The sequence below is a fragment of the Mus musculus genome, chromosome 18 (assembly GCF_000001635.26).
Source record: "Mus musculus strain C57BL/6J chromosome 18, GRCm38.p6 C57BL/6J".
In the NCBI taxonomy this organism is placed as follows: domain Eukaryota; kingdom Metazoa; phylum Chordata; class Mammalia; order Rodentia; family Muridae; genus Mus; species Mus musculus.
Window position 1 is genome coordinate 75,430,262 of NC_000084.6, and position 27,904 is coordinate 75,458,165.

Here is a 27,904-nt window from a genome sequence, read left to right on the forward strand (position 1 = left end):
TGAGGGTGAAGTGCGGGATGAAACACTCATATTTGGATGACAGGCTGCACGGGGACTCAGTAATCTATACCCTTCGAAGAGGGACTAACTCACCCGGAATCGTCTCTTTGGGTGGGGATTCAGGTATAAACTCTTGTTTCTCCCTGAGAGTTATCTTCAAACACTTTCCTTTTGCCCCCTCGCTGCTGCACCTACTCCTTTGAATTTTTGTATATTGGCGTGACAAAGATTTCAGCCATTTAATGATGTCATCACTTTCTTCTATCCAAGTTGTGTGTCGGTTTGGTTATCCAGAGGCAGTTTGTGGAGGTAATCAGACTCAGTTCCAAGCAATGGCTGAATCTCCACATGCCCTCTCAGGCTAAGGCTGTGCCCACCTAAGGACAAGGTGTTGTTACTAAGAGGTAGTGTTCCCGCTTCTCCACAGAAGAAACTGAAACGAGGGTGCACTATCATGTACACCTCGTGGGGCTCATTTCGGACTCGATTTCGGACTTTGACTGCCTGAGACTGAACCAATACTGGCCAATACTTGTGGCCGAGACTTTGCCAGCCAGAGTCTTGGGCTTCTTAGCAGTCATTGCCAAATGCTATGGGTAGGTCTGGGGACTGGGTAAATCTGTAACAAGCCAAAGCTATCACAAAAGCCATTTTCTTTAGGAAATTCCACCACCCTGACTTGGCCTCAGAGCCCAGCTTTTAGAGACAGCAGGCTCATTCCTTTGCCCACTTATCTTGCATGAGCCCTTTCCCAACCTCCTCCTGCCCTAGAGTCTGCTCTTGCCCTGGACAGCAGCCAGGGGAGAGATGAAGATTCTCTGGTCACCCAGCACATAGCCTGGGCTGGGCTCTTCGGAGACTCCTGCCTGTACCAGCTGAGGCTTGGGGAAAGCATTCCACTGCTGAGCTCAACACAGAGAAGAAAGACTCAGCATACTTTTGGTTTTTTTTTTTTTTTTTTTGGTATCGTTTATTTATTTTTTTTAAACCCACTTGTAGTTTGGGTTCAGCTGGGAAGCAGGATATACGGGTAGATGGAAGGGGTCGGCGCGAGCAGGGTTGGCCCATAGCTTTGGCGGCAATCTCCAGACCCTGCTCCAGGGAGGTAGGTCCTGTTGTCAGGCTCCCAGCTGGCTCAGTGAGGCTCCAGATAGATCTTCTGGGGCCAGTGCCCTGAGCAGAGGAGAATTCTAGTCTCTCCAACCCACCTCCTCGAAGAGCCAGTCAGAGGTTTCCCAACATGGTGCCAGGCAGCTGAGGGACATCATGCCACGGGCAGGCCTGTGTGTATGGGATGACGAACACTGTCCGGCTTCCAATTCCAGATAACAGCCCAGGGTGTGGGTACTGACAGGCTGCCATCTAGAGTGGCCCCAGGGAGGTGCTTCTCTTGCTTCCTGGGCTGCATCCCTGCAGCTCTGCCCTGGTTGCCACCAGTGGTGTACTTCCCATCCCCCACCCTCAGACAGAATAAAATAAAATACAATAAAAATTAGAATAAATACCAATTGGGTCAACATTTACATGTACACAAATGGACAAGATGATCCGCAAACTGTAAAGGTTTACAGACTGGATGAGGAACGATGCCCAGGTGAAGATGGTTTTTTTGGGGGTGGGGGAAGAGGTTCCCCATGGTTGGTGGAAGGGGTTGGTTGTCCAGGGGAGTTCAAGAGCCCGACAGGAGCTGTGGTCCCAGAGCTTAGGCAATACGGCCAGTTCATGAGGAGGGCAGTGACCAGCAGGCCACTTGAGTGGAAAACAAGGACCAACTTGTCCTGACAGGTGGGCGGAGCCTAAAAAGGCTCAATATCAGAGCATCATGGCCAGACAGGACAACACAAGTTTGAGAGAGGCTTTGCCTCCTGTTCATTCATCAGAGGCAGGCTTTGATAGGCCGTTCCTCCCGCAGCAGGAGAGGCTCTGTCCCGGGGAGTCAGGGTCTGTGGGTGCCTGCAAGTCCCCTACTTCCTGCTTGAGTTATCCCCCACAGGAAGGTGCTCAGCCTTTTAGATTTTAGGCTTTACTGTTGTCTCTTTAAAAAATAAAATAATAATAATGATAATAATAAAAAGGGTTTCTTTCCATGTTTGAAAAAGTAGCAGAGATCTGCGTTTAAGACAGACAGACAGACAGCTGGAAAGTGTCATATCAGGATGGACCAGGAAGTAGTTTCAAACAATGGAATACGCTAGGCAAACTGCAAGTCTGGAGCCACTGGGACACAACATGTAATTAAAAATATATTTATATATGTATACATATTTATATCTTGCATCTTCACACTGGTCCTCAAGGCCCTACGAGGGCATGCTCTTGAAGCAAGACCCTCCAACAGGACATCAAGAAGGAGCTGAATTAGGCCCATGGTGCCCACAAAGCCATGGTCTCTGCCTCTTTAGGGGACACTAGCTCTTCTACACAGTGTTTGGAAGCCACTGTGTGGAGCCTACTCTGTGAGCCCAATGAGGAGTCTAGGAGACCTCTCTACTGTGGCTTGAGTCCCTACCATCAGTCTCTTCCTTCCTCAAGGTCCTGCTTCATTCTTAGCAGATGCAAATGCACACACACACACACACACACACACACACACACACATACACACACACACACACACACACACACACACTCACTCACTCACACGCTCACACCTGGGAAGCAGCCCATGTAAGCACACCATGGCCCCAGAGGATGCAGGGAGCAGGTGCCTGTGAGCCTGGGCTGCCCAAGTCCACAGGAGCAGGATCTCCCTGGTGTCTTCTCTGGCTACTCCACCTGCCCTGCTCTTCCCTCCACACCTCCTGTGGGGCTTATCGTGTCCCTGGGCTCCAGGCTCAGCCTAAGGGCTGGGATGGGAGACAAGGCAGCAAGCAGCAGAGAAAAGAAGGCTAGGAAGGAGGAGAAGAAAAGGAAAGAGATCAAAGCTGGGGTGGCCGTGACCCCTATTCCTTTTTCTCAGCAGCCCTCTTCAGAGGCCCCATCTTGGGACCTGAACACTTGAGTTGGAGACAGCCACAGAGAACTCGGGAACTCTCCCTCCTCCACCCTGATCGCTTTCTACTCTTCTAGACTTGGGACAGTTAGGAGAAACCATCCTTACTCGAGACAGCCTGAATTCAACCAGGAGGCCTACAGAGCAGTGGTTCTCAACCTCCCTGATGCTGCAACCCTTTAATCTTCCTCATGCAGTGGTGAACCCCAACCACAAAATTATTTTTGTTGCTACTCCGTAATTGTCAATTTTTGCTACCGTTATGAATCGTCAGGTAAATATCGGATACACAGGATATCTGATGTGTGACCCTTGTGAAAGGGTCATTCGAGTCCCCTACAGGGGTCGTGACCCACAGGTTGAGAACCACTGGTTTAGAGCCTCCACCATGGTCTAGGTATGCCCAGGTCCAGTGCATGGGCTTGGACACATGTTCTGGGGGGGGTGTCATCAAAGTGTGGGTTCCAGCTCCCCAGAGATGAGGGGGAGGAGCCACCAGTCATCCCAGTAAGACCAGCCTCTCTGATGGCCTCCTCCTCCTCCCTAGCCTTTATAGAAGTGGTTGCTCCCTGGGACCAGAGCCTCCCAAGAAACCAGGACTTTGTTTCTAGCCTGAAGAACTTCATTGTCTATCTGGCTGCCTACCAAACCGTCCCAGTCAGGACCCAATGATTCCCCCTCTCCCCAGCAGCCTTGGAGGTAGGGCTTGTGGGTCTTGCCTGGGATGCGGCATGGGATCATGAAGGAGGCTCCAAGATCTGTGGAGTCAGCAGTGGGCTCTTCCCTCAACAGTTGCTCGGAACAAGACCTGCATTTGGTTGTAATTTGCCAGCCTCGTTTCTGGCCCCGTTTGCCAGTAACAGGAGCCAGGGCAGGTCCTAAGGCAGTCAGTCCAGCCCTTTGGAAGCTAGCAGTGGACAGAACAGAGGCACTGCAGGACAGGGGCCCAGGAACACAGGATTCCAGTGGGGACCCCCATTGGAGCAGAAGTTTCCAATTACTAGCTGGCTACTGGCAAGCTGCTAGTGGCTAGATTCTTTGGGGAGGGGGGGCAGGTCTTAGTCTCCCACTAATCAGGGGATCCTTGAGGGGAGAACGATGTGATCTCAAAATCTAGGGCATTTTCATTGAGGAAAAGAGACTTCAAAGCCACTGAGTTTTGAAAAACAAAATAAAAGGGTTCACGCTGAGCTGTGAGCCCTGGCTCTCCCTTCTCTGCCAGGGGGAGCAGTGGGCCCTGGGGCTGGAGGCCGAGGGTTGGAGGGTGGAGCACGGAGGTTAGAGGAGAAAAAAAAGCCTCTCTCCAGCTCCGCTGGGGCTGACAAAGGCCATCAATTATGGGCGGCTGGTGGGGACCGTGCCTGCCTTTGTCCTCCCAGACATCTGCTGCCCGCTGCCTGCTGCCAGTTGGCGACCGTGGCTGACAGCACGTGGGAACAATGAGAGCTGTCTCGACCCACTTTTTCAGCCTTCAGCAGTCCTGGCTGACCCAAGCGGTGGCCAGAGGTGTGGGAGGCAGAGAGGCAGCTGTAGACAGTGAGGAGAGGCAGAGACTCCTCCCATAAAGCTCTATGGGGGAGGGGGGGGGCGGCCGAGGGGGGAATGGGCTGCAAGGTAGGGGGTGGGGAGGACTGGAGCCGAGGAGAAGAGAGCAAGGACGGGTGACCACCAGGACAAAGAGACATGCTTTCCCTTGGTGTGAGCTGCCACATGCGCAGGCTTGGGGGTGGGTGGGGGTGGGGCTGCACGGGGAGCCCTTCTGAGGGATCCAATCTCCTCCTTCTCCGCTGGCTCCAGACCGGCCACCGTGGCTACCTGCCTCCCTGCTCAGTTCTCTTTCCCGCCAGGGCCACCCCTGTCCTTGCGCCTGTCCATCTGGCCCTGTGCACTAGGGCCCCAGCTGCCCACGGGCTGCCTGCCAGGCCCCCTCGGCTGGGCTGTCAGGCTGTCAGTTTCTGGATGGTCCTGTTGTAGTACTGCGTGATGGGGGGCGTCAGAGGGTTCCAGCTGTTGGCGTGGAGCTCGATGACCTCCAGGAGCAGGGACCGGGTTAGCATGGACTCTGAGGGGCACAGCATCTTATCTCTTGCGCTGGCTAGGAGCTCCGTCATCATCTCTGGCAGCTGCTCCTCTAGCAGCCGGCCTGTGCTTTGTAGCTGTGGATGAAAAGTGTGGTCAGGGTGGGGACTCGGACCCCATAATATGCACTCCTCCTTCCCGCCCTTCATTTCCCTCCCAATCCTTGGCTAGGTAGGCTGGAAGCAAGGACCAAAAAAGATATAAATTGTCCTAGGGATATGCAGATCCACGCAGGAATAGCCAACCGTGAGATTTAACAACCATCTGCCAGCAGGTATGTCCGGTACCAGGATATTGCCTGCTGCCCAGGCCTGACAGCAACTCACCAGGAACTCATCTCTTGTGTTTTCTACCCCAGGACCTCCCCTCCTGCTGGAAGCCTTCTCTGACTACACTTAGACTCTGGCTTGACCCCATGGTCTGCTCTCGTGGGCAATGAAGCATCTTTGTGGTAATTCCCATCTGCCAGGTATTTCTCTGGAAACAGACCAGTGATTAGTACCTATGTGTGCCTGTGTGAAACATGAGGGGAAATGGGTCTCCTTTCTAAGCCCAAACATACCTCTTGCCCCAGAACTGACCTCTGCCCACATCTGTGATGATAACTAACAGAGAGATACAAACTGAAGTAGGCCAGCCAGGTAAATAGGAGACCCTTCAATCTTTAGAGGAAAAAGAAAAGAAAAGAGAAGAGAAGAGAAGAGAAGAGAAGAGAAGAGAAGAGAAGAGAAGAGAAAAGAAAAGAAAAGAAAAGAAAAGAAAAGAAAAGAAAAGAAAAGAAAAGAAAAGAATGCTGGCCAGGAGAAACTCTAATCTTTCTGGACTTCTGGCTAACAACTCCTGCAGGATCCTATATAACTAAACATTTCTTGCCACTGTACCCTGGCTTGTCCTACCTGCTTTTCTAGACTCCACCTTTCCCATAATGCCCCTCTCAGACATCTGTGAGCCACTCTGACCCCTCTCTCCTGATTTCCAGGGATATATGCACATTTCCCTTATACATTCCTCAGCCCCTGAGCTTGTGCCAGCCTTGAAGCTATCTGAAGGACCAGACCCTGACTTGTCTTTCCCTCTAAGCTCTGCAAGTGCCATGCAGCGGCCCAGCTGAAGCCCAACAAACGAACCTCATGACGTCTCATCCAACCAAGACTGCTGCGCAGCTTCTTGGGACTTAGAGCTCCTGGGATGTGGCCTTTGCCACCTGAGCGTACAGTAAGCTCACTTGCATAGATAGGCTGGGTCCCCATGCCAGAAGGGCTTCTCTCTGTGTGCTATCCTGAGTGATTCTGGTCTATTTGTAGAGGGCAAGGATCTGTCCCAAGAACCCAGCCAGCCTTGGAAGGAAGATTCCAGAAGAAGCCTCAGTGTTCAGTGGCTACACCTTGAGATTAGGAGTAGTGCCTCCCAAGAGCCAATGTAGGAGACTCACTCAGTCATTTGGCGCCTTCTCCCAGTTGCATACCATGGAAATGAAGGGAGATCTTTAGGGCAGCAGGTCACTTGTAACCTCTTAACCTCTTAAGTCATCCGTATGGCACACCTGATCTAAACAGCAGGAGGCCTTCAGACTGAGAAGTGGACAGTGCCAGCCTATAATGATTCCCCTAGAGAACAATCCTCTACATGCCTGGCTCACCATCTCACCCTATGGAGGCCCCGAGCACACACAACGCTTTAGATAGGTCTCTCCCTAGCAATGTGTCATGGATGCTCCTACCCATGCTCCACTGACAGCTCCCAGGACCAGTGGCTGCCCTAACGGCTTTGGTTTCCCTCAACTGTAAGGCCTGAGGGCACTGAGTCTGGACATCAGGCCATCTGAGCCCACCGCTCACCTCCATAGAACAGCAGAGGACTGCGTCTTCCTTCACATCCTGTGACTGCAAGAGCTGTGGAAGAGAGGGCAGAGAAGAAATCGGTCAGGCTGTACACTCACGGCTGCTAGACCCTTCAGAAGGACCGCTGTTCTGCTCATTCCTGGCCCAGCTTTGATGCTATTGGTGACCAACATCTTCACTGGGTCAGGGGTCAAGATCTGCCTGTGGGAAAGAGCTGAGCCGTCACACATGGTTCTCCACAGGTGCAACACTGTAAACCCAAAGCCAGCTATGACTCCTCTGTTCTAATAAGTGCCTATTAACTAAGGCATGACCAGGCTGCCTTGCCCACATCCCACCAAGGTTTCCTCCACCTATCCACCCTGTCTTCCCAATCTCTCTCTTTAGAAATTGAGACATAATTCATTTAATGTGAGATTCACTTTTTTTTTCTTTGTCTGAGACAGAGGCCTCATGTAGCCCAAGCTGGCCTTGAATTCGCTATGTAACTAAAGATGACCTTGAATTCTTGGTGCCCCTGTCTCTACTGTCTAAGTTTTAGGATTAGAAGTGTGTACCACCAATGTTTTGCTTGTTTTTTTCCCCCCATTTGAGACATAGTTTCATACAAGGTGCAGCCTGGTCTCGAACTAGCCATCCTCTTACCCAGCCTTCCCAGTGCTGAGATTATAATGCTACATTTGGCTCGCAGTCAGCATTTTCGGTATATAACTGCACGTCTCACACATATCACAGTTCTAGTTCTGATCTTTGTATTTCTGTCCCTGGAGATTCTAGGCCACCCCATAACCACAGATTTCACCATCTCGCCCTATGGAGGCCCCCCCCCCCACGACTCTTCAGATAGGTCTCTCCCTAGGAAAGTGTCACTGATGCGCCCACTCATGGTCCACTGACATCTCTCTAGGGTCCCTGACATCTCTCTCTTCTTGTGTGTGTTGTCCTCTCCCTCCATCACAAGTGAAGTTTTATAAGACCAAGGCCTGATTTGTCTACCTTTGTCCTCAGCCCCTGGCTTAATAATAATAATAATAATAAAATCTGCTAGAAAGAGAATTTGGGAGGCAGGAAGATAGCCTGTCAAGCTGGCAGTGTCTACAGGAGGTAAGTGAAGGGCCAAGCTGAGGGGCCACTGCCTTCAGATATATATATATATCTCGCCTTGGAAGGTAACAGAGGAGGGTGTGAGCGGCACCATCTCACATACCTCTCTCGCCAGAAAGGACATGGCACAGAATTGCAACGGATGTTTCTGCAAACACATAGCTTGCGCCGGTGCCGTCTAGGGCAGAGGTTCTTAACCCCCTTGGTAAACGACCCTCTCACAGAGATCGAATCAGCTATCTCACCTATCAGATATCAGATATCTCGAATATCAGATCCTTACATCACAATTCACAAAAGTCGCAAAAATGACAGTTACGAAGTAGCAATGAAAATAATTTTATGGTTGGGGTCACCACAGCATGAGGAACTGTGTTAAAGGGCCTCAGCATTAGGAAGGTTGAGACCTATTGCTCTAGGAACACATTGTGAAATTACCAGCTTCAAAGCCTCTGACCCAGTCAGTGTTACTTGCAGGACTTTCTTTTTCTTTTTCTTTTTCTTTTTTTGGTTTATTCGAGACAGGATTTCTCTGTATAGCCCTGGCTGTCCTGAAACTCACTCTGTAGACCAGGCTGGCCTCCAACTCAGAAATCTGCCTGCCTCTGCCTCCCAAGGGCTGGGATTAAAGGCGTGCGCCACCACTGCTTGGCAAGAACTTTCTTCTGAGCATGTACCTGCACACTTTAAACAACATACCCATTATCAACTTCATTCTATTAGAGTGAAAGAAAGATAGTAGCGTGCACACCTCCTGCTATGTCTGCACAGCAGACTGTAGCACACAGCTGTGTCTTCCCTCCAGTGGTGTCTGCTTCTGGCTTCCTCTTGACTCTTATCCCAGGATTGTCAATACCTGAGAAGAGCTCAGGATACTTCCCTTGGAGGTGTCCTGGGGGTGTCCCTGGGGTGCTCTAAGAGCCACACACAGGTCTCTCATCTGGGTGACTTGGGAAACCATGTTGAAGATTAGGAAACACATTCTGGGAAGTGTTGAGTGGCATCTCACCCTGAAGCAGGCCAGCATTCCATCTAGCCCACTCTGGGAGCGAATCCCAAAGCCGGGAAGGGTGACCCTGCTGGGGGAAGCTGGAGGGAAAGATATGCCTGCTTCCACTTACTCCACAGGGCAGATGGAGGCTAGGCTCGAATAAGGTGAGCTCTGCATAGCTCTGGGACTCCTGCTGTGACTTTCCCTCAGGTCCCCCTAACCCCTTCCCCCGCAGCCCTTCTTGGGGGTGGGGGACAGTTTGCAGGAGAGAATTCTTAAATCAAAAATGGCTGGCTGGGAATGGTGGCGCACACCTGTAATATCAGGACTTCCTGTGGCAGGGGGATGTTGTATTTTAGGCCAGTTTGGGCTCCATAGTGAGAGTCTACCTCAAAAGAAACAAAACCCACAAGGCATACTGTAGACATTCCAATAAATAAATAAAATGCTACAGAAATTATAAGGCAGGCAGAAGATGAGGTGTCTGGGGCAAGGGGTGGGAGAGTTATGGCAGCTTTCCCATAGCACATGCTGACCTGTGCTGGTCATGTTGGTCCAGAGATCAGCCTTTGGGCCTGTAGTATCTCCCCACAAGAGTCTACCTGGTTTCTGACAAATGAAGCAATATTATGGGGAAATCCTCAAAGACCCAGGACCTGAGACGCAATGGCTGCTGTGGCATGTGCTTTACCACTTCTGGTAATGACGCAGGGAAAGTGTCAAGCAGCTCTGAGGCCTATGGCAGAGTGCCCTGACACCCCAAGCCAACAACTCCTCCCTACTTAACCCATCCAATGCCTGCTTATCTTCCTTTGGCCTTCTCTGACAGGATGAGGCTCCGTTGTCTGTCCATGTTCCTTCCTTTATTCCTCTGCTCTTTCCCCATGCCCTTGTACTATCCCAGGCTCCCCATAGGCGAGTACCACTGCGCCTGCCCTGCAGGGCCTGAATCCCTCACTTGGGACAGGGAAGATGGCTCAGGACTCCCAAGTAGAGCTGGGGGAAGGTTCCCTCTTCCAACCTTATCTCTTACTTGGCTGTTGGGAAAGTCTGGGCTAAGCCAAAAATCACATCGTGCGATAGGCCCTGTTGTGCAGGCCTGCTAGGCTTTCTCAAGGAAGCTCCTGAGGGCTGTGCCTTTCATTCTCTTGTCTTCAATGGTGCTGCGTAGGGAGAGGACAGGAAGGAAAGGCTGGGGAGATGGCTCAGTTGGTAAAGTGCTTGTCTGGCAAGCAGGGGGACCCAAGTTGGATCTCTAGGAACTGTGTAAAAATCTCAAGTGTCAGGGGCCACACTTGTAATCTCAGCCTTGGGGAGGCAGAGGCAGGGGGATCACTGGGGTTCAAGGGCCTACTGGTCTAGCCTAATTACTGAGCCCAGGGTTCACTTGAAGAACTTGCTTCAAACAACAGGGAAGAAGACACCTGGCATTGGACTCTGACCTGCTCACCCTACACATGCAGACTCAGCCCTCTCTGTCGAACATGGACCCCTAGAACCCTTTAGCATTGACTGTAGAATAGTTCCTTTGACCTCCTCCTCTGACTGCTGTGTACCTTGTCCGCTCTGTGGACAGTCGGGAAGTCTCCACCTCTGCTTCATGAGCTAGCACGAGGCTCATCTGCCTCCTTCATTGAGGGATCCCTCCCTGGAACCCCTTTGTGTGTATCCTCCCAGGTTACCCAGACCCATCTGTGGCTCCCTAGGATCTGCTACTGGACTTTCCCTTTGTGGATTTCCCAGACATCCTTCCAAGTACAGAACCTTTCCATTCTCCCATCTTGACCCAGATTGCCTGCTCTGTGTCCCATTTCTCTGAGTCTAGGTTCCCAAAAGGACAGCTGGGTTAGGAGAACCCTGTTTGTATATCGAGGGGCCAAGCCATTTTCTCATTCATGCGTGTTCTACTTGGGATTTTTCAGGAGAGACAGTTGTTTGAACTCAAAGATTGGTCTCCAAAAGGGAGTGGCCACTTGAACAGACATAACACTCGCATACTTCTTCAGGGCCATATGATTGGCAGTAATCAAAGGCAGAGCAACCCAGGTGTCCCTCATTGGAGGCAAAGGATAAATGAATGACCCATCTACTGGGGCTGACTAATATTCAGGAGTCATGATGTGTCTTTACTTCAGTGACCCTTCACGCACTGCTGAGAGGAGCCAGGCACAAAAGAACAAACGCAGCCTGAGTCTACTTACATGAGGTTCTGAGGACAGACACATTCATAGAGACAGAAAGCAGATGGTAGCTGATGGGAACTGCAGGGTGGGGTGGGACTTAGTCAGTGGAGACAGGTTTTTCAATTGGGGAAATATAGAAAGTCTCCGTAGCGGTAGGGTTGATCATAAAGCAACGTGAATGGCCTAAAAGTATATTTAAAATGCTAAGTATTATAGTACGTATATTTTACCACAACAAAAATAACTGGCTATAAATAAATAAATAAATAAATAAATAAAAAGAGTAATCAGAGCAAAACCCTCTGGAAGACTAGATTGTCCTTCTGAGTCTCTTCTCTTAAGAAGGGCTGCACCAAGCATGGCCTACGTTCTCTGGTGAAGGTCTGGGTGGGGAACAGGCCACCCCTCATCCAAGTCTTTGGCATAGAGAGAGATGTGGGCGGGCTGGGGCAGGCAAGCCACCCGCACCCTTGCACTGTGAAATGTGTTTCTTGGACGAGAATCCAAGGCAATTGTGCGAGCCCACACAGTGTTTGTTAGGAAGCGAACGCATTCCTGGGCTATTGTCTCTGCCGGAGCCTTGTTGTGGGCACACCCTTCACATCCTCCCTCAGGGAGAAGAAGCTGAGGTGCTCCAGCCAGGCTGTGGGAGGCCTGACAGCAACTAGAGAAAGAGCATCCCCGAGTCCCCCCCCTGGGAAGGGCCATGGAGTATGGGCAAGCTGCCCAAGGCGTGCCCAGTATGGAACCAGGCTGGCTTTTGGGATGCCACCCAGCAGGGAGAGAAAGAAGGTGCGGAGGGAAGGACACGTGGGCCTGCCTTGATGTGCTGATTGGGATGATCAAGGAGACCACCACAGCTTTGTGTCTCACTGGGGAGGGTGTCAACCTGAGACCATGCTGGCCAGCCCTTCCTGACTACCGCGGCTCTCCACAGGCACACTTTGCAGTCTTGGAGAACAGACCCAGCTGCCTCACATACAATAGCCAGAGCTCTCTCTGACTCTGTTGTCAGTAGCACAGGTTATGGGGAGGCTGGAGGAAGCAAGGCAGGTAGAGGATAAAGAAGTCTATAGAGTGTGACTCTTGATACCTTGTTGGAGACCAGAGCCCATCAGAATGTTCTGATTGGCTGGATGTATATATGGAAGGACCAAGACCTAGAAAGATAAATGTCAAAGCGTGGAAGAAGCTGAAGGCCAGAAAGATCAAAAAGGAGATCAAAGAACTGGAGGGGGTGGACATCTCAGAGATGGGCGCAGACACTGACAGTGGAAAGAAAGAAGAGAGAGCGAGAGATAGGGCACAGCTCTAGCACGTGGTCCTAGGATCACAGGTTGTTGGACTGGGGACGCCACAGTCGTCAGAGCCTGTCTATCCTATGCCTCTGCTGGCTCTGGGCCTGCATCACAGCCAAGTCTAAAAGACAACACAGGAACTGATACTCACGGTAATGACCTTGAGTCATCCAGAAGAGGGGTCAATTATGCCTGCTTCTCTCTGTTCAGGGAGGCAGATAATCTATCCAAGAAAAGGCTATCATCAAAAATGTGCAGCAGGCTGACAGTCAGGATCTGCCACTGACCAAGAGACACCCAGGGCATGCCACTTAATGACGCTGCACCTCAGTTTCCTTATCCGAGAATGGGGATAATATCTGCCTCCCTGTTTTGAGAGTCAACTGAGATAATATATAGGCGAGAACTTTTGAAAAGCACAAAGCCCGAGCCGAGCGCACGCAAGGTGTTATTATTATGATTATACTTATATCTTTATAAACATATATCTTCCCTGCAGATACCAACACACTTTGTACCCTCGTGACACTCTTGTGGAGACAGGCAAAGGCCACAGGCATTGTTATCTCTACTTAATAGACAGAGAGACTGAGCCACAGTAGTTAAGTGGCTTGCAGAAGGCAGACAGAGAGTCTGAGCAGAGTTAGACAAAGCTCAGAGTCCCGGGTCAGCATCCTCTGACTTACAGAGCACTGTTCATTTCTCCTGGACTAGCTAATTTTTAGTCTGATAGCTGGAACTCGTAATTCTTAATTCTGCTGACTGGTAGCTGTAAAAGCCAGCCTGGGCTTTTACAACATGGCATTGATTTTGCCTGTTCTTTGATTTCGCTGGTGACAACTGTATTCATCTGTGCACTCTCATCCATCTGCTTATTCATTCATCCACTTACCCATTCGCTCACCCTTCTATCTACACATTGACTCATCCGCCCACCCATTCATCAATTCATCCATCCATCCATCCATACAAGTATGCATCCACTGATACCCCAATATTTAAGGAATGCCCTATATGGTAAGCACAATGTAGACACAAAATAATGATAAGACTTACAACATAGTAGGGAAGACTAGAGAGACTTATGGCATATGGGGTTAGAGTAGAGGGAGAATAGTGGTGGTAGTGGAGAATATTCCAGGCCTTTTGCAAAAAAGAATGTCTGAAGGCTAAGGCAATGAGAGCAAGCCGAGTTCACCACTGCACTGGCCAGTATGCCAACAGTGTGCCAAGATACCTGAAGTACACAGACTAGGGGCAGGGGAACATAGCATAGCAAACAAGGCTAGGGACAAATACCAACTGGATTTAGATGCTGTGCTGCTCAACGCTGGGTTTTATTTTTGTTTTTGTTTTTTTTGTTTTGTTTTGTTTTGTGTTTAATCTCAAGATTCTGAAGAGCCCTGAAAGATTTTTTTTTTTTGACAGCATTTCTCTATGTAGCCCTGACTGTCCTGGAACTCACTCTGTAGACCAGGCTGGCCTCAAACTCAGAAATCTGCCTGCCTCTGCCTCTCAAGTGCTGGGATTAAAGGCGTGCGCCATCACTGCCCAGATCCCCTGAAAGATTTTAAATGGGAGACTAGCAGATGATATTTACATTTAAGAAAGATCCTTTCTTTCAAAGAGTGGAGAATAAACTAGAACGAGGAAGCCTGCTTGAAGCTTAATCAGAGGCATATGTGGCAAAGCCACCAACAGTATGGGAAGGCGGGAGTGAGCGAGTTCCGTGGGGAAGTGGCTACCTGGCTCAGTACCCGGGGCAGTCAAGGCCATCGGTGTGAATCAGGTGACCTGGAGAATACACAGAATGAGAAGAGAAGGTCTGACCTGGGATAAGAGAGGATGAGTCCCAGGGGAGGAAGGGGAGGATAGTCAGAGATCTAAGTGGAGCTAGAGGAAGAAGCGTCATGGAAGGTAAGGTTTCCAGGAAGTAGAAGGCCAGCAGGTCAAATGCTTGGAGAGATCAAGTACGATGAACAATGACCACAGTGGATTTAGTGATTAGGAAAGAGGGTGACCTTTGCCATGATGACATCAGTGCGTGATAGAGTCAGGCAGAAGCTAGACACCAGGGCCTGGAGAATGTGAAGGAAGCCCAAGGTACACAGAGAAAGAATATACTCCTGCTTGCTTTTACTTGGGGGCCTCTCCAATATCTGTTTCTTCCTCCTTCTCTCTCTCTTTCCAACTGCCCTTCCCCCGCTCTCGTTTTTCTTCAGACCTCGCCTATGGGAGAGAAGACATCAAGAGAAAAAGGGTGGCATTGGTTTGACAGGAATGTGTGTGGAGGCAGGGGGATATGTAACCAGTTTAAAAGTTTCAGATTGAACCAGATTGGGCAGAGTTAGGAGAGAGGGGGATTAGGCACACAGATCAGCCTAGGGTAAGAGAAGGGCTCTCTCACTCTGGATGCAGGGGCTGTGAAGGTGCTTATGTAAACGCTCATGCTGTCCACACTGCGGGTAAAGCTATGGGGTTCGGCGTGTTCACATGTTAATTTCTTAGCATTGTCTAAGAAAATATCTGTGCTGCCTGCATCTTGGATACCCCCAAGAGGGGAATTTTCCCTAATGTTACTTGTCTAATAGCCTAACGGGAGTCTTGGTAGCTTGGCCAGGGTCAGATGTCAAGGAAGTGCATGTTTCAGCCCTAGCATTCGGTCTGAGTCTGTGCCCAAGGGCTGGCTGCTAGCCCTGTAATGGAGGTGAGCAGCTTACTCTAGCCACGGACCAGGCGCCCGCCCGGTGGTGAGGGCTGATTAGTTTCCTTCTTGCAGAGCTTGCAAACCTCCACTACAAAGTGACCTCACTAAATGTCACATGGGGGTAGTGCTTCACCCACAGCTGGCCCCAGGGACTGGAAATATCATCTGAGGCCCTCAGCAGACACCGAATCCTTCTGTAGACACCAGAGCCAGGGGCCACAGCCCCGGTGGTGAGTGGCTCCTCTGGGGAGCCAAGCTCTGGTCAGTGGCCCGAATAAAAAGGAGTTCTGCTCACAATCCCTGCAACTATGGATTCCCAGGACCAAAGGTCAACCATGTCTGCAGTCAGAGCCTCCTAGCTTTGCCTGTAGAGCCTATTCTAGTCCTTTCTAGGAGCTGCTTGTCTTTTCAGGTTTGAGTTACCTAAGCATCTACCCATCTTGCTTTAAGGAGAGGAGAGACTGGAGGTAGCTCCCCACCCACACCCCGCCCCAAGAGGAGGCTCCTGAATGCTGGACAGCACCTTTGGGCGTCTGATCGGTTACCTGAATTACATTTTCGGTGCTTGTTTTAGGTGAGCTTTGTGTCCATTTTTAAACCCTTCTCCCCCTGTTAGACACTCTAATGATTTCTCATGCTAGGGGAAACAGGCGAGAAACAAAATAACTTCCCCCAGAGAACGCAACAGTGGGTAAGTGGGATGTGAACCTAGATCTCATCTGGCTTCAAAGTCAATGTGGTTTAGCTACTGCTGCCCAGTGAGCTGCACAGAGTCAGGCCTGGGAAGGGTGAGTGGCTGCTTACCTGGTTTGCGTGGGATACTCTCAGGTTTTACCCGTCATTTGGAAGCTATTCGGAACAGTACTTCTTCAAACTGCCCTGCTTTGGAGAGTTTACTTCACAGGTCCGAGAACACAAGGCAATCCCACCTCTGCCCTGGGGTCAGCATGTCCACTAATAAGGCAGGCGCAGGCTCCTGCCTCTCTCTGAGGGTGAATATGCAGACAGGGAGGAAGGCCTGGGTTGCCAATGCCTATCACAGGGTGCTTCTCATCAAAGGGGAGGGAACTTGGGCCTTACCTGAGCCTGCCTGCCAACCCTTCGCCTTGCCCCCTCCCCACACGAGAGAGAGAGAGAGAGAGAGAGAGAGAGAGAGAGAGAGAGAGAGAGAGAGAGAGAGAAAGAGAGAGAGAGAGGGAGAGGGAAATTGGGATGGAGTTACAGCAGCTGACATATCACATACTGCTCTCGGCCGCAGCAAATAAAAGACACCAAGGCAGACATTCTCCCAGCTGCCTATGGGGCAGCTTAGCTTGGGGAGCCATGCACAGGGGCCCTTCCAGGCGATCACCCCTCACATTACCCTCTGAAGGAATGGAGTAACTGTGGCCTGTGTCTGACTCAGAACCGAATAGTTCTCTGAGTCAGGGAGGGTTAAGGCTGGCTGGGGGCCAGGCCTGGGGCTCTGGGTGGGTGGCCAGGCTCCCCAGCTAGGGCCAGAGTGGGAACTCCTAGGTCTGTCTCACCATGCTGGGGCCCTGGGAAGAACAAGGAGAAAAACAGGGCAGCATAGGGGGTCAGACTGCCTTTTGCCCCTAGCTGGGCCTCCTCCCTGCCCTGGCCCTTGCTCTCCCCTGCCGCCCCCCCCCCCCAGTCCCTCCACCCACCCAAGGCCTGGACTTGACCTTGCAGGGAGGGTGTGACAGCCTCTGGGTAAAGGGACCTAGCTGCTGCAAAGGCATTTTCCGCTCTCTAAAGTAAACAATCAAACAGGAAATTAATCGAAAAACCCACTTCAACGGAAGGTTCAGGTTGTGATTTTCACAGCCTCAGAGCCAGGAAATTCAAGGTTATAGTTCCCATAGCAACTCGACTGTCGAAAGAGGGACTGCTTGGTCGGAAGAAGACCTTGAGGAGTCAAGCAGGCCAGTCCTCTGCCTCTCAGGAACATCTTAGGCGGCGGGCGAGTCTGCATGATTTGGGTAGACTACTGATTGGAAATGGGCCATGGTGCAGTGGGAATGCTGCGAGGCTAGGTGTGCTCTTGGTGTGGACAGTGTGAGCTCCCACAGTTCACTCCGGTGACCGTAAACCTTCAAGGGACTTCACACCGTTCTATGCTGGCTGTATTCCCACAGCCTTCAAAATGGGACAGTTCCTCAGAAAGGCATGCCTAGTTCACCCCCAAGGAAGCAGGGGCTGTACTGTGCCTATCCTTATTCACAGCCTCATGGCTTACCTGCTGTCATCTCTTGTGCACCCATCTGGACTAGACACACTTCATTATTGCCCTTGGACCCATTCCCATGGCTGTTGTCTCCGCTAAGAAACATCTTGTTTGATTGAGCAGCCCCCAAGATAGCAAACACCCTCTTTCCTACCCCAGACCCCTTTGCCGGTTCAAATATACAATATTAAAACATTAGCTCTGTGCACCTTCACAGCTCTAAGCTACTTACAGAACCAGAGGCAGACCGTCCCCTTCAAGTCAGGGTGGGAGCTGGGCATCTTGGGTGGGGCTTTCTTGTGTGTGTGTGTGTGTGTGTGTGTGTGTGTGTGTAGAGGAATCCCTACTTGACAGGAAAGGACAAGAGGGCGTTGGCGCTCAACCTCTGGAGGAAAGAGTCTGGAATTCTTCGTAACTAGTACGCAGCTGACCTCCTGCTCATATGGCTCCTCACAGCCCCCTGGCCTTACCATGGGACCCAAAAGAGGGATACTTTCCAAGCTGTAGCTGTGGCTTCCTGGGCATCAGGCCTGTGGCAAGAGGGCACCCAGCCACCGGCCCAGCTGCCAGCCTGGCTCTGGAGCCAGCGCCTGAAGTGAGCACGACCGGGGCAAGTGAGAAGTGGCGCCTGCCCGGGAGACACAATGTCTCCCTGATTTCCTAACAGGCCCAGTGCCGTGCCAGGGACCAACGGGCAGCTCCCCAGGTCCAGCCTCACTTGCGAAACTGTCCTTTCCTCTTATGGAGCGAGCTTCCTGGGGGTAGCTATGCTGCTGTCTAGAGTTGCAAGAGCGCTAGCCAAGGCACACCTTCTGTGAGCCCCCTCCTCCTTCCCTGTATCTCCCTCCTCCCCCCCTTCGTCACCATGCATAGCTCAGAGGCTACTCCTCAGGAGTAGCCCTTCCACAACACCAGACAAATAGATTTAATCACTAGAGATGACGGGGGAGGTGGCTGTCAATAGAGTGATGACCTGAAGACTTCTGGTATCTTACACCTGAGGAGCCTCGCCCGTTTGTTACAGAGGAAGTGGCTCCCGGACATCTCGAGGACCTCACTTAGAGATAGGGCCTGGAGATAATCTGGTGGGCCGATCCAGCCACCTTCCCTTGTACCCACCAGGAGGAAGCCTCTTAGAGATTCGTTGTAGTCAGCTTATGTCAACCCTTGCAAGTCTGTTCTTCCAATGGCAGGGGCCATAATCCATCTTAGACTCTGAGAGGACAGTGCAAAAGTGACCGGCAAGGATCCTGAGAGACAGAAGTTGTCACATGCTGAGCCATTCTTCTGCCATTGAGCGTGTGTATGTGTGTGTGTGTGTGTGTGTGTGTGTGTGTGTGTAAGCAAAACTAATACATGCTGTTTAAACTAGTCTCTCCCATGTATCAATATTCTCTGGATGCATTTAAGAATGAATATAAGGGGCTGGAGAGATGGCTCAGCGGTTAAGAGCACTGACTGCTCTTCCAGAGGTCCTGAGTTCAATTCTCAGCACCACATGGTGGCTCACACCATCTGTAATGGGATCTGATGCCCTCTTCTGGTATGTTTGATGACAGCTACAGTGTGTGTGTGTGTGTGTGTGTGTGTGTGTGTGTGTATCATTAAAAAAACAAACAAACAACAAACCAAAACAAAAAACAAACAAAAAAGAATGGACGTAAAATGCCAGGCAGTGGTGATGCACCCTTTTAGTTCTAGCACTCAGGAGACAGAGGCAGGTGAATTTCTGAGTTCAAGGCCAGCCTGGACAACTGAGTAAGTTCCAAGACAGCCAGGGCTACACAGAGGAAACCCTGTCTTAAAAAACCAACAAAACAAAACAAATAGCCCATAAAGCTGGGCATGGTGGGGCATGCTTTTAATTCCAGCACTCAGGGGGCAGCCTGGTCTACATTTCAATCTCCAGGACAGCCAGGGCTACATAGAGAGAGCCTGTCTCGAAAAAAAAAAAAAAAAAAGAATTCACAGGAGTCCATAGCTACCTGGATCCTCTGGATCCTAGTCAGGGGCGTGGCCTTTCTATGACGGAGAAGATAAGGTCGCAGAAACCACACTGCAGAAGCTGGACTGAGGGCTGTTCCTGGAGTGACAAAACCCAGCCGGCTCCTTAATGGGTTAGACGTAAGCAAGGACAAACAGGTCAGGACAGCTGGGCCTGGGACAAGTATGCTCTGTTAACTTTCAGAGAATAATAGGCCTTCGCTAAAGGCATAATTAGCATTGTACTCAAGAGTGTCAGGCACCCAGCAGGAGGGCAGACAGGCAGGCCTGGGCTGAGCAAAGGGCCTGGGGCCACTTGGGGACCTCAGAAGGGATTTGGTGAGGACTCTGCCAAGACTCAGAGATAAGAGACTTTAATTGGCACCTGGAAGTGTGTTTGGTTTTAGAGCCTAACCCTTGGCAGAGTAGACATGCAAGAATGGGGCAGTGCTACCACAGCTGGGGGCATCTTTTCAGATGACTAATCCTCCAGCCAAGATTCTTGTTCTCCATGCTGTCCTTCTGTGTTCAACTGACTGTGTCTCGAGAAGATAAAGTGCTGAGTCTGGCATTTCTGCTCCCTGGCCCACTTCCATCAGGGCCTACCTTGTCTTCCCTCCTCTTCCAGACCTCCTTCTGGCCAAGCTTGTCGGCTTGCAGACCTATGGTGCTATCCTTCCTGTCCTCACCAGCCCCCCAATACCCTTCTTCCTCATCGTCACTCCCCGGCTGAACACACCTTGCTCCACCACTTCTTCGATAATTCAAGACTACCTCACACCCTTCCTCCCCTCCTCCTCATCCCTAGCCCTCTTTTGTCCTCCTCTTCTCCCCCTTCCCCCTGCTCCCTGAAGTCTTCCCGAGAGCTCCCCTAGTGTCCTTGGCAAGAAGCTCACTATTCCTGGTCTGGAGGCAACTATTTGGTTTCTCCCAGCCTGTGGTATCTGTGAAGACTAGATTTCTTCACATTGCTCATGCTAGGTTTGTGCCTAGCTGACCCTCTTGGAAGACTGAAAGACTAGGTCTGAAAGAATATATACTGTCTAGGGCAAAGCTACTCCAAAGGGCCCCTCAGTGATCAAGAGGCTATGGTAGGACAGGTCCTACCTTCAACTCCTCCACAGGTAGGAAAATGTACCCATCCATCCATCCATCCACCCACCCACCCATCCATCCATCCATCCATCCACCCACTTATCCATCTACCTGCCATTCATCCATCCATCCATTAAAGAGGCCCAGAGCTCAGCAGATAGATGTCTGGAATGCAGGGTATAGGATACTAATCCTAACTCTGCCACTTACTTAGGCTGTACAACTTAGTGGCCACCTCCCTGCGTCTCAGCTTTTTTTTTTTTTTTTTTTTTTTTGGTTTTTTGAGACAGGGTTTCTCTGTATAGAGAGACCAGGCTGGCCTCGAACTCAGAAATCTGCCTGCTTTTGCCTCCCAATTGCTGGGATTAAAGGTGTGCGCCACCACGCCTGGCTGCGTCTCAGCTTTTTAATTGGCACTGTGGGCACAGCAATAGTCTCCTCCTCTGTGGATTGCTGCAGGAATTGAAGACACACATTACTTGGAACACTGGAACCAGGGATGAAGGCATAAAGCGTTTGGAATACCCAGTGTACAGCAAGCTCAGCTCCATCAGCGGGAGTTCACCACTAAGTGGCCTGCATGGGGCACAGGGTGAGGGTGGGATGACAGGCAGAGTGTCACCCACCCATCTGTCATATGTGTGGAGGAGAAGGCTTAGGAAGTCTTCCCAGGGAGAGACCTTTCTGGGGAGATCAGGGAACAAGTGGAAAAGATCAGTGGGCTATAGTGTTAGCAGAGGGGACAGAAACAGGGCAGGGGCCTAGAGGAAAGCATGGTTAGAATACTGGTTAGTAACTCAGATAGAAGGTAGAGTAGCCTAGCTGAGCCACTGAGAGAGAACAAAGTGATCAGATCGAAGGGAGTTGCAGAAGTTGTCCACAGCCCTGGGATCTGGCAGGTTCAGGATGGATAAGATGAGAGTCTGAAACAGCTTTGGGCTTAGTGCAGCCACAAGTGGGTGGCTCTGCAAAGAGGTGTTGATTTGGGGAGCAGGAGGTGGGTCCATAAGGCATTAGAAGTCTGAGGGGATCTGTGGACAGGCAGGATGAGGTGTTAAGGAGAGAGATGGGTACAGCTCGGACTACAGTCTGGGGTTTGTGTGGTTAGAGTCTGGGGGAACTATTGATCCTACATAGCTCCTGCGATGGTACCTCAGGGGCTAGGGTTGCCCATCTCCTGGCTAATCCTTCCACTTCTATTGGCCTCGAGTCAGGTCTCCCGTACTGCACTGTGTGCCCTTGATTCTGAGGAGGCGATCTGTACACCTTCATCCCATCTTGCATCCGTAAGTATGTGCTCACACTGCTTGCTTCAGAGGTCACTGGGAGGGAGACTAGTTTCAGGAAGACACAACGATCAACTTTATTTCCTTCGTTTACATGGGGACAGGCAGCTGGGAAGTGATTCATCTGGGGACCAGGAGGGAGAAGTCGAGGAGAATGCCCACATGAGTTTCTAGCCTGAGCAAACCTTCTATGGGCAGAGGCTATATGAACCACCACTGAAGCTGTCTGGAGAGAGGATCTGGCAGGGCCTGGAGCTCAGGAGTGGTTCTGGCTGGAGAGGCACAGGGAAGTCTTTAGCATAGAAGAACCTCCAGGGCTCTAGCAGTCTTTAGCCGATGGTGTCATTTAGACCAGGGCGCTCAGCTATAGGTGACTGACATCTGTATTACATAACTCTGCTGTGGTGGTTTCCTGTGCAGAATAGAATGTTCTATGGCATTTCAACTTCTACTTGCCAGCCACCATCAGAAACCCTTAGTAGTGACAACTCTAGAATATATCCAGACCTTGCCAAATACCCATAGCTGAGAACCGTAGCTGCGCGTGGAATTATACCCCACCCAGCCCACCACTGCCCTTCTGTGCACTGATTTTCAGATGGGCATTTGCTCTCTACAGAGCTAAGAACAGCTTTCACACTTTTAAATGGCCGAGGAAAATGTATTTAGCTACAATGTAAAAATTATACAAAACTCAAACTTCAAGAGTCCATAAAAAACAAAACAAAACAAAAAAAGTGTGCTGGAATAGTCACGTACACTCATTTACATTTACTCCATAAGGAGACACAGTGACACATGCCTGCAGACTTACGACGGGTAAAGCAGGAGAGTGGCTGGTTCAAGTTCAGCCTAGGCTATGAAATGAGTCTCAAAACAGCAATAATGACAATGGTAAGGATGATGACCAAAATCTACAATGTGTCATCTGTAGCTGACTTTTGAGCCAATGTCAGTCAGGCTGAAGCCAGAACAGTCCCGAGGCATTGGTAAATACAAGTAAGTACTCCTTATTCTATCTAAATGCTTGGGATTGAATGTATTTTGGATATCTGATTTTTTTCTCTCAATTTTTGAATATTTCATATCCCTGAGTTATCTTGGGGATGGGACCCAAATCTAAACACGAGATTCGTTTATGTTTTATATATACCATATAGACGCACAGCCTGAAGATAATTCTATATAGCATTTAAACTAATTTAGTGCATGAAATAAAGTCTCATAGTGTGGAATTTTCCATCTGTGGATTCATATAGGTATACAAAAAGTCTAGGAATTTGGAACACAGTGGACTTTCAGATAATGGATGCTTAACACATACGTTAGCCTTGACAGGTTCTATGCTGTTGGCTTGGTGGGGCAGAACTGCTCAGGGAGACAGCATGTAAGGAGACTGCTCTTTTTTTCTTTTTTCTTTTTTCTTTTTGCAAGACCTGGCTCTACAGAGTTGTACAGTAAAGGGGTTGCTGGAGGGGAGTGTGGGGTCAAGGGCAGGTTTCTCCCCTTGAATTGGCTGATGTGAACGAGCTCCCACTGCAGGTAATGGAAGGTAAGAGATAGGAGAGGACCCTGGGAAGACAGGAAGAGGAGTAGGTACATTGGAGTTGGGGCCATTGCTCTGGTGGACAGACTATCACAGCTAGATGGGAACCTAGACAGGCCCACTGTGGCTGACAGGCAGCCTGGGCAGTCTGTGGGCTCATAAGAAGATTAAAGCCAGCCAAGGTTATGCAAGCAGACTTAGATAGCAGCCTGGGTTGGGGAGAGAGACACTTAAAGCTGGCTTTAGGAGTATTTTAAAATCTTACACTATTATTTGCGTTTATGTATAAATGACTTTCCTCAGCTCTGTGCTAACTTTGTAGCGAAATTACATAGTCCGTAAGGGGGTGATTTTGTAACATCTTTTTAACTTTTCTCAGTTGGACATCGCTGAGAAAACTTTTTATTTAAATGTAACACTTGCGAAAATGTGCCCAAATTCCAAGTGTTTGGATATATTTTTCATAAAAGGAATGCCAGGTCAAGAAATGGAACCAGAGCTGCTCCCAGAGGCAATGAGCCGTCATCCCCTTAGGCCTCCGCAGCCGGCTGAGCCTACTGCCTGGCCCTGCATTTGGGAACCGCAACTTTGTATTGAATCTGTTGCTATGGGCAGTGGTAGCTAGCTCCTCCCACAGCAGCACTTTCCCTAACCCTACCTGTTCTCAGCTACTCGGTTTTGGAGTTTTCTTCCAGGAGAATCTGCCCTTAGATTTTAGGAATTAGTTGGACAAGGTAGGAGATGACAGAAATTCAGATCTGAATGAGACATCTCTAATGTGCCCAAGGACACCGGATAGGAAGGGAGGAAGCTAGTGCCTCTGAACTTACTATGGTTGTTGTTGTAGTGGTTGTTGTTGTTGTTGTAGTGGTGGTGGTTGTTGTTGTTGTTGTTGTTGTTGTTGTTGTGTTTGGTGCCGGGCGTGTGGGAATAGAAGCCAGGTGTGGCCCATGTGAGAGGCAGGTGTGGCCCATGTGAGATGCAGGTGTGGCCCATGTGAGACACAGGTGTGGCACATGAGAAACAGGTGCTCTACAACTAAGTACATGGCTCAGCCCCATGTTTGACTTTCTTGGCAACATTGAACCCTTTGAAGATTGATGGAAACTGTTGCCTCCCCCAGAAAAAGTGTACACACACAGGTTCACAGATGTTTATATCCAAATGTCTCAGTGGGTCCCCAGAATCTGAGGGCCACACGGGCATGCCGAATATGTGGCTTCAACACTTCTCACACTAAGTCATCAGTGGAAACGCGTCAGGGACGTGAAGAGTGACTGCCCCATAGGGCCATCAACACAGTGATGGGTCTCCCGTGTCACCAGAAAGATCATGTGCCTTCTCAGTTGAATGGTTAGGGGGGAAGCCAGGATGACCGATAAAGATACAGTGCTGTTCTTGACAAGTTTGATTTCTCGTTTCCTGTAGGAGAGAAGCAGATACAAAACTCTCTCCCACGTTACTGAAGAAAAAGGACTTGCCCCAGGCTGCAGCTAAAACACCACCAGTGTGGCATCTTCAAATCCTGTTACTCTAAGCATCTGATGCTCTGTCCTTCATTCTAATGCCCTCTTCCCAGAGAGCAGACACACACACACACACACACACACACACACACACACACACACAGAGAGAGAGAGAGAGAGAAAGAGAGAGAGAGAGAGAGAGAGAGAAGGAGAAGAAGGCTCTGGGCTGGCTGGGAGTTTCTCATGAAGATACTTCAGTGTACCCAGCTTCACTTGTGGAAAATGACTCACCAAAGCCCTGCCATGCTGGGACTCCAGGGGACAAATACACTTCCTGTGTCTCAGATAGAGCTCCAGGCAGTGTGAGCTGGCAGGGCAGATCTCCCAGAGTGGCTCGAAACAGATAAAAACTCCTCTAGCTCTGCATTCTGGGAAGAGCGAGACACTGCCTGGGTTCACAGGACAGTTCTGTCACATGGACCTTAGTTCTGTCATCTACAAAACAGGCATGGGGCCAGACTAGAGTATGGTACTAGGGCAGGGCCCTATTGCTACGGCATCTGCTTGCCTGGGAACCTGTAAATTCTCCCTTGTGACAGCAATTCTCACTCGAAAGTGTAGCAAAAAAACCTCCTGAATGGGGATTTCCCAGTTGAGAACCACAGCTCTAGACCAGGGTTGGTAAACTACAGCCACCAAGCAGAGCCGGCCAAGGCTTGCCTTTCACAGTTCTCGAGCGAAGAACAGTTTTTATATTTTTAAAATATTTTTATATTTATTAGATTTTTAAAATATAAAAACTCATAGGGAATCAGTTTAAAGTCCCCTTCTTTCAAAAGGCTGTGCTGTGCTACGTACAAATTATGACTCAGATTTCAGTGTCCATAAATTCCCTGAAGCACAGTCACTGTCAAAGCTGCTCTTGGGGATAGGATGGCTGGTTGTACTTCAAGACATAGGATGCAGTTGGACTGGGTTTGCCTATTGGCCCACAAAGCCTAAAAAGTATTTCCTATATGGCTCTGTGGAGGAGGTTCTGTGGAGGGAAGCAGTAGGGAGGGGTGAGGAGGAAGCTTTTTGGAACCAAGGGACTCCTGCTCTGGGCTGATCAGCCCTTAGCCTTCTGCATGTGGCATGAAGGTAATCCTGAAGGCTTCTATTGAGCAATCGAGAGCTCTCAACGTCTATAGGCACACCTGAGACTTCGCTTCTAGCGGATGGACAGGCCTCGGATGCAAGTCTGCTTCCCTGTGCAGAGGACAGGACTTAGGCAAGCTGTAATGTTTGTGGGGGTTTTCTGGGCAACAGTCTTGGCAGGGCTTGCCCACACCTTTCAAATAGATGAGCACCCCTTTCCTTCAAGGCACCCATTTTTCTCACTTCTCCTTCCCCCTAGATGAATATCCCCAGAAGGGTCACTTCATACCACACCTCCCAAGCCCATGCGGCTATGACAGGAAAATCCACAGGTCTGGGCAGGAATGTGAGCAGGTGGAAGAGGTATTTAGCAACTGGTCATCAAGAAAAAAGCCTCTTTCTCAGAGTGCTGTAGACTCCCTGATCCCTGACATTATAATCCCCTTCTGCCCATCAGCAAGAGGCCACACTTAACTCCCCAGGCCTTCCAAGGCCTCCGGCCTTCAGGGTTAGCCAAGCAAGTCTTGACTCTATCCCTGGGGTTCCAGGTATTTCCCCAGCCCCACCTCATCTAATTGCTCTCCAGTCAGCTAATCCTTGGCCACGCCCTCAGCTCCAGCCAGGCAGGGCACTTCAGTGTGGCCGGCAGAGGTTCTGAGACTTCCCATGGCACTGGGCCAAGCCCAGGGAAGCCTCTGGACTCCCCTTGCCCAAACCACATCCTCCCTGCCCTTCCCCACACCTCAAACTCTCCTCTGACTAACATTTCCAAACCAAGCGGAACGCAGGCCAGCCCAGACCCAGAAGCAGCAGACCAATTCATTCCCTTCCTGTCTCTGGGCCCCGAGGACTGGTCATATCCCCCTATGGGTGAAGGTAGTGGTGGCGGGCCACACAACCAAACAAAGGGGAGTTGTACCTAAGGTTCTGGTCTCAGGACTAATTGTTTTAAGGAGGGCTTCAGCCTTGATTCAAAGAGAATTCGTTCCTGCAAGTGTGTTTGCATTTCCAAAGAGTGTTTGCACTTCCTAAGTCTAGCTAGCTTTCAACCCTGGGAAACCAGATGCAGTAAATACTTCTATGTTTTAATACCTCTGAGAAAGGGAGAAAGTCTTAATTACAGAAATGGTCGCCCTAAGTAGTCCGGAGGGCAGTGAAAGAATGGGCCGATTGTGCCTTCTTCATGCCGGGCACTCTAGGGAGGCCCTGGCACTGATCCCCACCGTGGGTTCTCCTCTGAGCCCTCTCATGTGCTGCCACCCCAGCCAGGGCCCTTCTCCCTTCCTATACTCCTGCCCCCCTCTCCACCCCCCGCCTGCTTTGTCCATCAGGGATTGAAGACCTGCTTTTCATAGACCCCACCAGGAGCTGGCTGTGAGCCTTGGGGTTCAGCTCTTATGGCTCCCCATTTCTGCTGGGTGTTGAGAGAGATGGAAGCTGCAAACAGTACTTGTGGGACTTCCAGCATCCAGAACTGTTCCAAGAGCCTGATGACACCTACCTAGCCTCCCTACCGTAGCCAGCAGCCACGTGTGGTCTGAGAACTTACAAGGTGTCTGGCCCGAACTGAGTGGTGCCGGCATGGTGAAATGTACACCAAGTTTCAAACACTGACTTAGTTCACACACACACACACACAAACACACGAATATAAAAAAATATGGATTGCTGCAGTGATTTTTAGCTCTCAGGCTGAAGCAGGAGCACAGAGAGTTTGAGACCAGCCTAAGCTACAGAGCCAGACTAGCCTGGGCTACAGAGCCAGGCTCTGTCTGGGGAACAAAAAAAACCCAATGGCAACAAAAATTTTTTATTGGTACTTTTTACTATTGGTTACATGGTGATGTAATTATAATTATTTGGATACCATTGATAAAAAAATATTTTACACACACACACTCCCTACGCCTTGGGGGGCTTTAAATGTGGCTACCAGAAGATTGAAAGTTGCAAGCCAGAAGGTCCTGGT

At 50.2% G+C, this 27,904-nt stretch overlaps 1 protein-coding gene across 6 annotated transcripts in view; it reads right to left on the reverse strand.

Annotated features, from left to right (window-relative positions):
• Positions 1-943: 943 nt before the first annotated feature.
• The window catches only part of Ctif (CBP80/20-dependent translation initiation factor), a 266,492-nt gene continuing 239,531 nt past the window's right edge, over positions 944-27,904 (reverse strand). For 5 of the 6 annotated variants that reach the window (XM_006525973.4, XM_006525967.4, XM_030250483.1 and 2 more), the window contains 2 exons: positions 6,910-6,963; positions 947-5,148 (listed from right to left, as the gene is read on the reverse strand). In XM_006525973.4, the coding sequence (XP_006526036.1) occupies positions 4,933-5,148; positions 6,910-6,963 (270 nt within the window). In that variant the 3' untranslated portion in view covers positions 947-4,932. Of the gene's footprint in view, positions 5,149-6,909; positions 6,964-27,904 lie in introns of all 6 variants that reach the window. The other variant, NM_201354.2, reaches the window with a different exon arrangement.